This window comes from Calidris pugnax, unplaced genomic scaffold (genome assembly GCF_001431845.1).
Source record: "Calidris pugnax isolate Ruff unplaced genomic scaffold, ASM143184v1 scaffold25, whole genome shotgun sequence".
In the NCBI taxonomy this organism is placed as follows: domain Eukaryota; kingdom Metazoa; phylum Chordata; class Aves; order Charadriiformes; family Scolopacidae; genus Calidris; species Calidris pugnax.
The window spans coordinates 1,406,421-1,421,613 of record NW_015090805.1 but is presented as its reverse complement, the minus strand read 5'-3'; the positions used below and the strand labels follow the sequence as shown (position 1 = coordinate 1,421,613).

Sequence of the window (15,193 nt, the reverse complement as noted above, 5' to 3'; positions counted from 1 at the left end):
GTATTTCCTTTCTCCATCATTTTCTCAAAACAGACTTTCAATCCCAATATTCACAGGGCAATACAGAATTTTAATCCCAATGTATTAAGCAATGTATATAGTATGCATTTTTTCTACCAGAAAACTACAGTAGTCATTATAAGCATTTCTTTAAATTTATGCAGGCATAATGAGCAATTATAGTTTGTTTAATAAATAAATGTTGCTAAAGTGCTTAAGTAATGGATTTAGGTTTTTTTTTTCCCCAGTTATTTTTGTTTACTGCAATGCTAAATGTGTGCTAACAAGGACTTTAAAAGATGCAATCCTTCCCCAGAGGATATATGAACAGCTGGCATATAAGGAAAGCAAAAAAGGAGGGAAGAAAGAATGGATGACAAGTTTACGAGTGTTACATGTTGATTATTCCGCATTAGTTTAGTTGTTAAGTGTATGTCCCATATTTTTTAAAATATGTCTTTTAATTTCTGTTAAAAGCAGCTGTGTAGTTCTTCAGTTCTTCACAGTACCAGGGTTAGTCTGTTGGACCCTGGGCTTGCTGTTTTGAAAAAATTAATCCCAGGTAGCGGTGCCTGATGGCAATGAGCATCCTACATCATCACTGCAGTTCTGAAGTCCCGGGTTGCATAGGGAAGAGTGTTGCCAGCAGGTCAAGGGAGGTCATTCTCCCCCTCTACTCTGCACTGGTGAGGCTGCAACTGGAATACTGCATCTGGTTCTGGCTCCCCAGTTCAAGAGAGACAGGGAACTACTGGAGAGAGTCAACTAAGAGTCAACTAAGATTGAGGGATTGTAGCTTCTCCCTTATGAGGAAAGGCTGAGAGAGCTGCGACTCTTTAGCCTGGAGAAGAGAAGGCTGAGGGGAGACCTTATTAATGCTTATAAGTATCTAAAGGGTGGGTTGAAGAAGGATGGAGCCGGACTCTTTTCAGTGGTTCCCAGCGATAGGACGAGGGGCAACGGGCACAAGCTGGAACATAGAAAGTTGCATTCAAAGATGAGAATAACAAGTTTACGGTGAGGGTGACAGAGCCCTGGAACAGGCTGCCCAGGGAGGTTGTGGAGTCCCCTTCTTTGGAGATTTTCAAGGCCCGCCTGGATGCAGTCCTGAGTGATGTGCTCTGGGCGACCCTGCTTTGGCAGGGGAGTTGGACTAGATGATCTCTAGAGGTCCCTTCCAACTCCAACAATTCTGTGATTCCATGAATGGGATAGGCCAGGCCACTCCTGCATGCTCAACTTTTCCCTGGTTTGTGGCTGGGTTAAAATTTTTTACATAGTTGCCTATCTGTGATGTTTTTTCAGGGCAAACCCTTTTTTCCTGCTACAGCAAGTGTCCTGGTAGCAGGAGCAAGACCAGAAACAGTCACAAAATTATTCTCCTGCACTCTGTCCTCTGCTCGTTACCTTTACTGCCTGAGACTCCCTATACCATTTGTGGTTAATGTTTGGATCTCTTAAAAGAAATTATTTCTGTTATTCAGCATGCTGAGAAACTGATGGTTCCATTTATAGTTGTTCAAGTCATGAATAGCTGGATACACAAGATGGTAGCCATTACTTCATTCATACCCATCAGCTGCATAGACTTGTCCATGTTTGCTGTTTCAAGTCTTCGCATATGAGCACTTTATGACAATTTAGATGTATACATGTGTATCAAACAGGCTGAAGAATCCCAACATTTTCTCTAAGATTAAAACAGCACGGTACTTCTCCTCTATTATTATCAGATGAACTTCTTAATAAATGTTGTTCAAAACTAAGTTATTAAAAACCTCTGCATGTACATTGACTTTTCACATAAATACTTGGTTTCCAGATTTCTTGATGGGAAAGAATAAATATTACTAAGTAGGCTTTACTCACCAAAGCATCCTCAGGAATAGTAGTAGTGTGATTTAACCAGATTTTTCTCGTGTCTGGAGTATTTAATTATGAATATATTTTTAGAAGCAGAAAGCTGTGATTTTTTCTGTAATGTCAAAGAGAAAAAAAACATCTGCAAACTATGATAGGGATGGAGGAGTGACTTTCACAGTCAAAAATCAAATGCAATGGTGAAGTCATAGGGCAAAACTGAAGAGAAGCATGGATTTAAGAGATCTTTGTTGCATCTTGTTGATAAGACAAATCTAATTTCCTTTCCTGAAGAGCACTGTCAGTTTCAGTCATATTAACTCCAGCCACTGAAATGTATGACATCTCTGTTCAAATAATGCACAAATTGATAACATCTTCTCAGTCCATCAGGATACTCTGTGCCAGATTGCAAGTGTGTGCATTTAGTAGATTGTTACAGTAAGTCACAACAGGAAAGAGATCTAAATAGTAGATTTTAATTTTTTTTTTAATTTCTGGATTATTCCAGGGTAATATTTAAAGCTCCTTTCTGTAGCTATTTAAATATGGGATTTAGGAATCCCATTTCTTCTGCCCATGTTAAAATCTTTGGCTATAGTTAACTTCATGCCCATGTTGTCATCTCAGTTTGCTAGTGCTGTCACATCAAAGGACTTTTCTCCTTGTTAATGTTTGTCAAAAGCAGAAGCAATGCTTCTTTACCTTAAAGTGTAAGTAGTTACACGCTTTCACTTTATTTAAAAATCCTGCTTCTACAGCTCTGCATCTTGGCAGTAGATTTAATCTTTGACTTTGCAGAACAAGCAAAAGATAGTATATAGTAAAAGAAAAAAAAAGTTATTGCCATTATAGTTCTAAAATTCAAAATGTGTGTGCCATAGTTTTTTTCCAAGAGGTATGAGCTTTTTTATTGTCTTGTTAATTCTAATGCAAAACTTCTATCTTTTCCCAATTGCTACCTGCAAAAAACCTGAAATAAACAAGAGCCCCCTAGATGTGGGAATGATAATTCTCTTGTATACTGGATATGTTCCCCAAAAGTAAGGCTTTATGAAAATGTTAACTTGCGTGTGAGCTATTGTAAACAAGCAAGCTATCACTGGAGGGTTTCTCATGGCAGTGTTTCAGGCTCCTCTTTAATACTAGTAACAGTAGCATTCTTTTCTGACTCTGCTTTCATCTGAAGCATAACTCACTCTACTTAACGTTCCAGTTTATCGCTAGCATCTCTGTTTATGGCTGTTAGTCTATTTTATTATTATCTCTCCTGCTGACTATTGAATAAAAGGTGTGGGGGGAGGAGAAGGAGAGGATGAGTTGCAGTTTATTGCAGTTCATTTTTGTCACTAGATTTATTTTTCCTCTTCTCTGGTATTGTTTTCCCAGTTTGTGCTGTAAATTCTCCCTTGAAGTACTTTCATGCTTAATTTTTACCAGAACCTTCTGCAGTGTTTGAAGGGTTTTAAGGCCCATGTTTTGAGCAGTGCTATTTCTTTAAGGACAAGATAAAATTATTTTCTAAAAGACTTGTTTCCTGGGGGTGATCCCTCTCCTGTGCAGTAGTATTTGTTTCACCAGATTACGGGGCAGAATTTTTTAACCTGACGTTTCCCACTGAAGAACAGGTATTGAGTCTTACTCGTTGTGTATGACCCTTCACGGACTCCAGTGAAGCACAGACACTTCCAGGGTGTGCATATATGCCTAAACCAGGTCCTTTTTGTATGTAAGTAGTGTTAGGTGAGAGGGATGTCATTCACAGAAGCTGCTAATACAGTATTTATAGCAGAGCAGTTAAGCTGTTCATTTCAAGAGCGATTTGTGTGGTAGCTTCAGCTTGTGGCTATCTTTCAAGCATTTGACTAGGCCCGCTGAAATAGCTGCAGTTCCCAAGTGCCTTAATCACCTCAGCATTTTGCTGAACTGAGGAAGTTTTTCTGAAGCTGCTTCATCCAAATCAATAGCAGAAGGATCACATGGCTTACAAATCTGTTCCCATGGGGTTTATTACTGCAGGGTAATGATTTTAGAAATTTGAGGGAGGGAGACAGCACAGACTTTAGTGGGCAGCATACATATCTTCATGCATTTAGGGGCCCTCATAACTGACACAAATATATATTTATTCCACAGGAATAAAAAACAATGCCATAAGACAACTACAAAATGACAAGCCTTTGATTTTTAAATCTGACTATTATTTTGATAGGTTAGAGAGCTTTGTGTTTTTCAATTGTAAGTTAATCCAAAGGTGTATGCAAGCAGCATTTTTGAAGGATTGCTTATTTTCAGGAAATAAAGTAGGTCAGTTGTGGTATAGCACAGCTCTCTCGTATCATTCTGCCTGTTTCTTTTCTGCACAAAGGAATCACTTGGTGATCATCCCACCTCTATAATTGTCACCAGTTGTGAGATACCATTGTTGGAAAAGGTTGGGCAATGCTTCCAAAGTAAAATGAAATTAGTTGAAATGTAATAAAACTTGAAGAAGTTGAATTCTACTAGAAGAGACAATAATAAAGTGTGAGAATATTGAATAGAATGTATAATGTAGAAGTCCTGAGGGTTTGGTAGTGTTTTTCTGTACTCCTGTGAGTGTTTGGTAATAAAGGCTTGAAAAATTATTATCTAAAATGTAATGTATTAGTATGCTGTAGATAACATGATACAACTTTGTTAAAAATTTCCTTTAACCTTGAGTCATCTAATGGATATTCTGCTTAGGTTTCAAGATGACCATAAGCAAGTGGAATATAAAAAGTTTGTGGATGGGCTGAACTGGAGAAAGAATCAAATCCCTGCTTTCCAGACAATAAAGGTTCCTCTCAAGGTAAAACCAGTGTATTTGAGCAAAGGATCAGTATGGTATATTGATATAATTTGTCCAACATTAACATGAGTGCTTTATCTAATGGAGACCACAACAGTTTTCATATTTGAGTATTTGTGCCTATTTTCTTCAAGTAATTAATTTTTTTCTGGGAGGTTTAGAATGAAGCGCAGAAGTCAAACAAGGACAAGGAGCCCTGTAACACCCCCATGCCTAATACTGTCACATCTCTGTGTCATTTTTTAGAAGAAAGAAAAAGACAAGGAGAAACAGGTGTATTTGTACATGAACACTGGGTGTGAATACTACTTCACCCACAAATATTGTCACATCGAACAATCTGTTCACTTGCTGAGATAGTCAGGCAATACTTTAAACTCCACTGACACTGCAGAAAATAGCTATGTATTTTTTATAACTCCATAGAAACTTGTACAAAACACACCACATCATGGGTAGGTGTACAGCAGGAGCAGTATGGATGGATCAGCTTTGTATATCTCCACCAGCCTGCTACTTAGGGTAAATAAAAATGCAGTATCAACAAACTGCAGAGAGAAATCTGATCTTGCCATCTTGTGCTGAGTGGGACATTTAAAAAGAGATGGTAATTATTCTGATTTTTAAAAACTTTGTAACAGATAAATCCAAAGCCCTTCTGCCAGCATGCAGATTTGCTGTTCTGGCCCAGCCAATGTGTTGCTGTGCTTGTGCAGAATGTGTTTGATTGTGTTCAGACTGTTTAGAAACATAGCATTGCTTTAAATTCAAGTTCAATGGTGGCATAATTTAAACTAATATTCTTCAAGTACTGTGCTGTTAACCTGACTCCTCTCTCTTACTTGGCTTACCAGCTCTTCTTCTGGTAGCATCTCAAACTGACAGTGAAGTCTAATGAGGGCCCACTGCTGCTGGTTTGCTCTGCTTTCCATGGTGGTTTATTTCTCCCTTTGTCATTGAGAAGAATTTTTCTATCTTGTACAGATAAAATCAAAGCACGTCCAAGTATTTTATACAGCACTCCTTCCTGTGGTTAAAAAGCGTGCATTAGGTTTTGTTCAGTGGGTATTCTTTGTTTTTACAGAAGAATTCTGTGCTTGAGTTATAAATCAATATTTATACAGGGACTGCTCTCAGGAGATTGTGTCAGGATAAGGGGCCTCATGAACCTCAGTACCACAGAAATAAAAAGAAGGTCAGAGCCCATGGCCAGAGGACTTTTGCCTTGAAGATGGTGCTGAGCTCTGTACCAAAAAGCAAGGGTGAAAGAAGCAGAGGCTCAGATACACTTGCTGCTGAATGGATTTGACCGTTTTTTTCCCCTCACAGGATGGCTTATCCTGTGACTTAAATGAGCATGATCTCATTTCTGGGAGGTGAGGGAAGGAGCTGGGGTGAAGGTGGGGTGCAAGTGGAGATGGAACGAAGAGCTAGACTCACAAGTTGAAAGTGTGGAGGAAAAGGTTCTTGTGAAACAAACAGGAGGTTGAAAGGACATTTGTGGTGAAACATATGTTCTGATCAGCATAAGAGATGAGGTTTTGTTTGGGTATGAAGAAGACATGATCTTTGCTTGGAGGACAGATAGTGGGTGGGCTTTCCTGGAGTGGCTGATGCCTAAGAGTTCTGTCTGAGGATGGTACATGCAGTTATGGGAGGAAGGTTATAGCTAAAATCAAAAGGGAAGAAAAAATCAATAGAAATTATTATCAGTTATCATCACGCTAGGATAATCAGTTCCTCATCAGCTCCAAAGCCTTGCTGTCGTACTGACATTCAGCACTGTTTTTAATGAACTTTGCCTAAATTGGTACAAGTATATTTTATTCAGCTTTATTGACTTTATTATTTTGTAGTTAGCTGCAATACTGAGACTATCTTGAGTATAATACAATATTTTAATGAAGGGATTAATACAAAATGGAAAAAAACAGAGAAAGAAAGGGATTTAAATCTTGTTGAACTTTAGAATCCAATTGTCATTCTGATCATGACTTAATATGAATTAACAGCAATATTTTGGGGCTACAGTTCCTGTATTTGACAAACAGATTTCAGCAACAGAGTTGTGCTTGTTTACCTGATTTTGTTCTTCTTTCTCTATATATCATTATTCTGTATGATTTTTGGTGTTGAGACATAGATGACTTGCAAGACTTTCACATGCAAGCATCTTAATGAAGACAATACAGCATTGTTGAATTTGAAAATATCTGCAAAAGGGCTAATCATAGAAAATATTTTTAATGGAGTGTTCTGCAAGATTGATAAAAATAGCACGTAGTAATCTTTTAAGAGGATGTGCTATATAAAGGTCCACTTTTTCACAGATTTGGAAATGAAACAGCTCATTCAATCTTATGTTGACCAGCTTTTAATTATTCTTGGTTTCAATATTATATTAAAGATCTTCTCTGGGTTACTAATTTCAGAATGAAGATGACTCAAGCGGACAACCACCATCTCTTCCTGTGAAAGGGGTCAAATACTTATGTCTTCTGGATGATCTGTTTGGCAAGGAAGAATAATCTGATCTGTGCAAAACCCTGCTTTTGGATTAGTGTTTCAGCTCCAAAGCTTACTTAGATACTGAAAACATTCCTTGTAAAACAAGAAAATCAGATATAAGTTTTATTGCATTTAATTTCTTATACCAACAGAGATGTATACTTTGTGTGGTTTTGTATCTCCTTCTAAATCAACAGTACTCTTTCATACTTATACAAGCATAATTAAAACCATATCATCTAATCTTTGTGTCTGGTTATATGTAGAATTTACAAGTATTGAGAAATCTTTGGGTCAAACAGAGCAAAATCTGACTGACCCTGCTTTGTTCTGCAAACAAAAGAGGTTGTTGGATAACCTCTTAAATTATTTGGTTGGACTATATTAGCACAATAAGGTAATTCCATTCAAATTTCCTCTCTTGCTCTTTAGCTTATTTCTGTGTTTTTGCTATATCCATGTGGTGATGCTTAAGTACTGTTTGCATCAAAGTTCCTTATTTTATGGAGGAAATACTAGCAAGGTTTTAGCACAGTATAAAGTTGCTCTGGTATCAGTGATAATTACAGCCTTCCAATGTAGAAGTAAATATTTTGCAGCCACGGCATAGAAGTTATCAGCTCTAGCATTTGTTTTCAGTGTGACTCTGATTAGTAGCCACCCAAGTTTACTTGGATGAGACACGTATGAAAAAAAGATGTTTCAGTATAATTTTAGTGTGCAGCTTTCTTGCAGTAGCACTGTACTCACCCTTTGAAAATTAATTGATGCCTTTCTCTTTGCTTAAAATCACAGTAACTAAATGGAGTTCCTGTTAGAATTTTGTATCTTTTTAAGCTTATGCCAGCTCAAAGCCATGATTAGATCTGAATTTACTGCATGCTTTTGTGAGAGAAGTAATTACCCCAGTTTAAAGAATGGAAAAGCTGAGGTGAAAGGGGGGAGTTGACTCATCCACAGTGATTTCACAGGGGAAGAAGAAGGAGGTGTGAGCCAACACACCTCTGCTGGTGGCTGAGAAAGTCACACAGTCAGTAGACTGAGAACCCTGCACTTTCTATAATCTGAAATTAGAGTTCATGGAGGAAATGTTTGGCTTAGAAGGATGAGAATTCAACGTATGTATATCTCCAAACTGGGGAAAGGACAATAGTTCAAAGAATAACTTAATTAAGTGAATTTGTATCTTTTTGGAAACTTGGAGATCCCTTTTAGAATTATGATTCCATTTAGAAGTACCTTGCTGTACTTTTGCATGAAACTTCTAATTGTATGTCTTCTCTCTAGCCATCCCCCAGCTCCTGAGAAGAAATTCTTTTCCTTCCATGTGGCAAAATATGAAGCTTTAGCAGCTATTTATCTTCTTCATCAGGAAAAAAGCACTTGAGGCAAGGCATAATTATGTGTGTTGCTGCTACTTAGGAAGATGTTTGCAACAAAATGGGTAAATGATGGTTGTGTCCAGGAGGTCAAAAAGAAAACTGTGAAAACTTGTTTAAGTGCTCCAAGTTGTAGACAAGACCATGTACTGCTTTTTGATCCAAAGAGGAAAATGATTTCTTACATGACAAGAAAAATGTCTGACCATGGGGATAGTGTCAGGAGCCAAAACAATAATAACTTGTGTTCGAAGTCAGTTTGATGAAAGCTGAAGATTTTAAAAATGTGCCACCAAGACTAAACTTGTCATTTTAAATGAATGCAGTTGCCCTTGTATATTTTTAATGTTGCTCAGATTTCAGAAAATTGTATTTCAGTTATGGAAGTCTTGTACACCAAGGGTTTCCAAGAAACATTGACTCTGAACATTTAGAACTTCCCAAATAGCTTTTAGAGATGGGAAATTCACTTTTGTTTGTTTCCTTTATGTGTATAGGACAAAGAGGAGCCTCTTTTCAGGAAAAAAAATAATGCGAGATATATAATTTCTTGTAATTTCATGTGGAACCCTGTGTATAGGTCTGATCAGTCATGATCTGGTCTAGTAATGGTCAAGAAAGGAGACTACAAACTGGAGCCAGTGCAGAGAATAACTAGAAAGGTGAGACCAAAAATAACCAAGAAAGGGGACTAAAGGAGCTTGGCTTGTGTAGTGAAATAAAATCAAGTCTCAGAGAGAATATGACTGCTCTTTGTAAACACATTATGGCCAGGCAAGGAAAATAATCTGTTTCAGTTAAGGACATTGGTAGTCTAAGAATAAATGGGTGTAATTTGCCATGAATAAATTTAAACTGGATAAAACCAGGTGATTTCTCACTTCTAAAATGAGGGTCTCAAACAGCCTTTGGAGACTAATGTACTCAGTTAGTTTTAAGGCTGAGATGGGTCAGCTGATGACAGTAATTATAGCGTGCTTATTAATATCTTTGAGCTAGCAGATAGGGGTAGGGAGCAGAATGAACCCCCCGTAATCCGAAGGGATGTGGTGAGGGACCTGCTCCAAGACCTAGATATAAGCAAGTCTATGGGGCTGGATGGGATCCACCCGAGGGCACTGAGGGAGCTGGCAGAAGTGCTCACTGAGCCACTTTCCATCATTTACCAGCAGTCCTGGCAAACTGGGGAGGTCCCAGCTGACTGGCGTCTAGCAAATGTGATGCCCATCCACAAGAAGGGTCGTAAAGATGATCTGGGGAACTACAGGCCTGTCAGCCTGACCTCGGTGCCTGGGAAGGCCATGGAACAGATCATCCTGAGTGCCATTATGCAGCGCATGAAGGATGCCCAGGGGACCAGGCCCAGCCAGCACGGATTCACGAGGGGCAGGTCCTGCTTGACAAACCTGATCTCCTTCTATGATAAAGTGACTCATTTGGTGGATAAGGAAATGGCTGTGGACGTTGTTTACCTGGACTTTAGCAAGGCCTTTGATGCAGTCTCACAGAGCATCCTCCTGGAGAAACTGGCTGCCCATGGCTTGGATGGGAGTACTCTTCACTGGGTTAAAAACTGGCTGGAGGGCCGGGCTCAGAGAGTGGTGGTGAATGGAGTTAAATCCAGTTGGCGGCCAGTCACGAGTGGTGTCTCACAGGGCTCGGTACTGGGGCTGGCTCTCTTTTACATCTTTATCAATGATCTGGACGAGGGGATTGAGTGCACCCTCACTAAGTTCGCAGACGACACCAAGCTGGGTGGCAGTGTCGACCTGCTGGAGGGTAGAAAGGCTTTGCAGAGAGATCTCAACAGGCTGGATCCATGGGCCTAGGCCAATGGGATGAGGTTCAACAGAGCCAAGTGCTGGATCCTGTACTTGGGTTGCACCAACCCCATGCAGGGCTACAGGCTGGGGGCAGAGTGGCTGGAGAGCTGCCGGCAGAAAAGGACCTGGGGGTGTTGGTCGACAATTGGCTGAACGTGAGCCAGCAGTGTGCCCAGGTGGCCAAGAAGGCCAACGGCATCCTGGCCTGTATCAGGAACAGCGTGGTGAGTAAGACCTGAGAGGTGATTGTCCCCCTGTAGTTGGCACCCGTGAGGCCTCACCTCGAGTACTGTGTCCAGTTTTGGGCCCCTCACTACAAGAAAGACATCGAGGTGCTGGAGCAGGTCCAGAGAAGGGCAACGAAGCTGGTGAAGTTTCTTGAGAGTATGTCTTATGAGGAGAGGCTGAGGGAGCCGGGGGTGTTCAGCCTGGAGAAGAGGAGGCTGAGGGGAGACCTTATCGCTCTCTACAACTACCTGAAAGGAGGCTGTAGGGAGGTGGGGGTCAGTCTCTTCTCCCAAGTCACAGATGGTAGGACAAGAGGAAATGGCCTCAAGTTGCACCAGGGGAGGTTCAGATTGGACATCAGGAAAAATTCTTAGACTGAAAGGTTAATAAGCATTGGAATGGGCTGCCCAAGGAAGTGGTTGAGGCACCATCCCTGGAAGTATTCAAAAGACAGGTTGACACAGTGTTTAGTGATGTGGTTTAATGATGGCTGGTTTGTTTGTTTGTTTGTTTGTTTGTTTGTTTGTTTGTTTTTTATCAGAGGTAGGTTGATGATTGGACTAGATGATCTTAAAGGTCCCTTCCAAGTCAGACAATTCTATGATTCTATGAATACTCTTCTGAATTAAAATTCTCTCTTCTCTTTCTCCTCTTTTCCCATGCGTCTTGCATAACCCTGATGAGCACAGAAAGATCTCCTAGAAACAGGGCAGACAGGGCCTGAAAAATATTTTCAGTGCTTGTCACTGTGCTCACAATATGTCATATACTGTGATCTGACATGTTATAAACACTTTTCACCAGGTTTTCTTTTTTACAAGCAGCGGTGCTTCCAGAAGGGAAAGCCTTAGCCAATGAGCAGTCCAATAATACTCTTTGTATAATGTGACTTACAGCATATGCTGCCCAGAATATTTCAACCTCTCCTCTAATCCTGCCACCAGCTTCTTCTCTCTTTTCACATTGCTGATGAGGGGCCTGAATGAAGACAATACCACAAGATTATATTTCAAGATGGCAGGAGGCCACAGCTTTAAAGCATGCATCGCATAAAGGGGAAGGCAGCCCTCGCAGTTGCCATTAATCTCAGCTCTCGATCTCTGTAGGGGAGCCAAAGGTATCTTCTTTCCACGAGTATCTGTGCTGTCCACGGCAGGAGCGAAGAGATTCACATTACAGTGCCGGCTCCCCATCTCACTGCTGGGGTCTGCTGCGTGTTCAGTGTTAATGTTTATTTCCTCAAGTTGGCATTTGAGAAGAAGAGGCTTTGAGTTCTCTGGAATAGCTGCTGCTGCAAGCAAATGGCAGGCTGCAGCCGTAAAGAGGACCAGTCCTTGTGTGCAAGCAGTGCACTGGTTAGCTCATGGCCTCGCATCAGCTTCGGCTCCTGTCCGGTTCAGAGTGCCCGCTCTGGTTGCCAGCAGATGTGCCCCCTCAGACATGGTAGCCGCAAGCAGCCATAGGCAATCTATGGACAAAAATGAAGTTCCTCTCCAGGCAATATTTTCCTGTGTCCTGCCCGTCATACAAGCATCTAGACACAGACAGTCGTACCAACATCAGACAGATGTTCATCTATAATCTATGGACAAAAATGAAGTTCCTCTCCAAGCAATATTTTCCTATGTCCTGCCTGTCATACAAGCATCTGCTGTATATTTCTAGACACAGACAATTGTACCAACATCAGACAGATGATCATCTACATGAATGAAAAGATGTTGAAGTCCTCCTGCATTTGTCCCTCATGTTGTGATGCGAGTTGATCGTTCTTCGTGTCAGGAAAGCTCTTCACAGAAGAACTTTGGGCTCAGTTGACTCCTATGTCTGCTCTGTCTGTCTTGTCCTTTCAGCCCAGGAGACATTTCTGCCACCCAGAGGCTAACTTTCTGTGGGAAAACTGCAGGGATGCTCATTCCACAATAACCAAAATATTAGATGTTTTCAATCACTTAACAGCATTCAGAGAACAGTAGTCCATGTATCACTAATAGTAATTCACTGGTCTCTTGCTTGCTGGACCCTTCTACGTGTTCCCATGGTTTGAGACATGGAACTAATTATTACAAGAATTTTCCAGTTTTTAACATCTTGTAGTCATATGTAGGTTAGTCAGTGACACAGAGGGAAACATTAGTTCTTTAAGCAGTAATGTCCTGTACACTCAGTAACTTACCCATTGCATATTTACTCACAGCATTTCTTCATCTTTGAGGTGGCTTAGCCAGCAAGCCTCAGTACAATGAGAAAGACAAAATGTCAGCACGTTTGTGAAGAAGTTACAGTATCAGGAGGAAAAAATACAATATGAGTTCAGTCAGATTTTTTAAATTATTTGTAGGTTTTAGAGGGCAGTATAGACAACATTTGAGAGAAAACGTATCTTGAAAGAAGACTTTTTTAATGGTGCTGTTTGCTCTGAATTAATTTCTCATTGTTGTTTGTTTAGGGTGATGACTCAGACCCAGTTGGAAGCAGCACTCATGGTTTAGGCAGTGGTCAAACAAGCCAGGTAGGGGTGTGGAGGGAAGTCCGTGTCCCTACCAGTTTCCAATGTAAAATTTAAAACCAGTGAGGGAGCTGGTTTTAAACCAGCTGATGAGGAACGAAGTTAACACAAATATAGTATCTTAAGGTTATAGATTGTATAAACTCTTTCTCTGCACAGTTGGGCATTTCTGAATCACCTGACAGTTTCTTCTGGTGTGTATTGCACACAAATAAACTAGCTATCCTCATCTGCCCTTCACCCTAGCCGTCTGTCCTCTTTGCTCTCCTCTTTCGTCAGGCTAGTTTCATATTAAGAACTACAAACAAAGAGAAGTAAAGAAGCTGATTCACAAACTTCTCCGAAATCTGATGCAGATCCTTGGCAAGCAGCATGGTGGGATAATCTGTAACAGCAAAAATTCATTGTATCACCTAACAGTACTTGAGAGAGCTCCCACTCAGGCAAATCTATTAGAATCATGGCATTGTCTTGAAAAACAAGGGGAAGACCTTTTGCAGAGCTGCTGTCATAGGTGGGACACAACCTCCTCTAAATTAGCGTGAGGTTTATGGGTGAGACTTGTATCCCTTGCCTTCGGAGGTCTACAGTGCAGATGTCTGCACCTGCACTAGCTCTCTGGATCCCTTACTTGCCGATGGAAAAGTGATGGGCACCTCTAGGGAGTGACTAGCCTGAGGGAATATCTACAGGAGTCATGATGTCCATACACTGCCCCTCCCTCTGCACTGACTGGGAAGGGATTTAAAACAACCAGCTAAATGTAGATGTTTGTACTGCTGTTGAGTGAGATGAATCCCACCCTTGGGGTCCATCAGCATTGCTAGAGGTGCTCTGAGGTCAGGCGTGGTGACAGCTTGGCTGCTCCCCACCCTGGCTGCAGGTTGCAGCCACACTGCAGTGAGTACAGTATGGTACGTGTAGGAAGGGTTGAGCTTCAGGCAGCTGTGAGTAGTCTGGGTTGAGCTGGGCAGACTGGCCAGAGGAGAGCATGAGTCCACACTACATGCTGACCATGTATACGATCCCTCTCAAGGAGTATGGCCAGAGGAGCTTAGACTGAGCAGAGACTCAGGGCCATGCTTAGGGGGAGGACCTGGCTGTCCTCAATGAGCTTGACTCAGGCTCTGGCCAGTGGGCCTTGGTGAGATTTCCCTCCAGGCAGGTAAACAAGAAAAGCTGAGTTGATTTAGATGGAACTAGGATGTCTCTTGTTAGAGCTCTCTGAGAATCTAATTTAGCAAATTAATTTAGCGTATGCATAAGGCTGTCCCTTTTGCACAAAGCCACTCAAGTGTGGGCAGGAGGCTTGCTAAAGTTCATCAAATTAAGCACGGGTGGAAATGCTTTCCCGACGAAGCGGAATTCCTAATTTGAGGCATTTAGGAATTAAATCATTGTAATACAAAACTCCACCATACAAGAAGGTAGCAGTGAAAGGAGGTAATATAGAATTGTCTGGACATGTTTATGTAGGCTATATATTGTGTGTTGTTATTGTAGTTCTTTTGCAATATAAGTTAGCAATTAGCAATTAAATTCCCATTATGGGATCATGTTGGTAATTGAGATAAACTGTAAGTGTGTAACTGTTTTAAACCTTTCTTTTAACTAACCCGAATACTGTAGTACTTATGTAATTTAGAGATAATATCCCCATTAGTAGAGTTTATGACTCAATAAACAGCTCCCACAAGTTCATAAAAGCCAAAACCGTAAACACCAGGACTATTAATGCAATAGAAATTCTGTGCCTCCCTCTTTTCTTGGTGGTCTAGATAGAGCAAAGGGAAATGCTATCTCAGAAAAAAAACATTTATCCTGGCTATATAAATACAAATGAATTGTCTTAAAACCCCATCTGGAAATTTCCTCTCCTCCCCGTGTCCCAGGTGGTCTGGCAACAGTGATGCATTCTGCTTTTGTCTGCAGGCAAGAGCAAGAGCTCCCATTTGAAATCATTTACATGAAAGGATTGCATGTAAAAGCGCTGGTGGTATCCTCACCCCACCTCTCCCTTCTGGAGAATTGGGAACAAAATCTTCTCTAGAGT

The 15,193-nt window shown here is 40.8% G+C and overlaps 1 protein-coding gene across 1 annotated transcript in view; it reads left to right on the top strand.

Annotated features, from left to right (window-relative positions):
- The window catches only part of EFHC2 (EF-hand domain (C-terminal) containing 2), a 63,264-nt gene extending 55,849 nt beyond the window's left edge, over positions 1 to 7,415 (top strand). The window contains exons 14-15 of the mRNA XM_014938050.1: positions 4,588 to 4,693; positions 7,126 to 7,415. Of these exons, the coding sequence (XP_014793536.1) occupies positions 4,588 to 4,693; positions 7,126 to 7,221 (202 nt within the window). The 3' untranslated portion in view covers positions 7,222 to 7,415. The remainder of the gene's footprint in view (positions 1 to 4,587; positions 4,694 to 7,125) is intronic.
- The last annotated feature ends 7,778 nt before the right edge of the window (positions 7,416 to 15,193 follow it).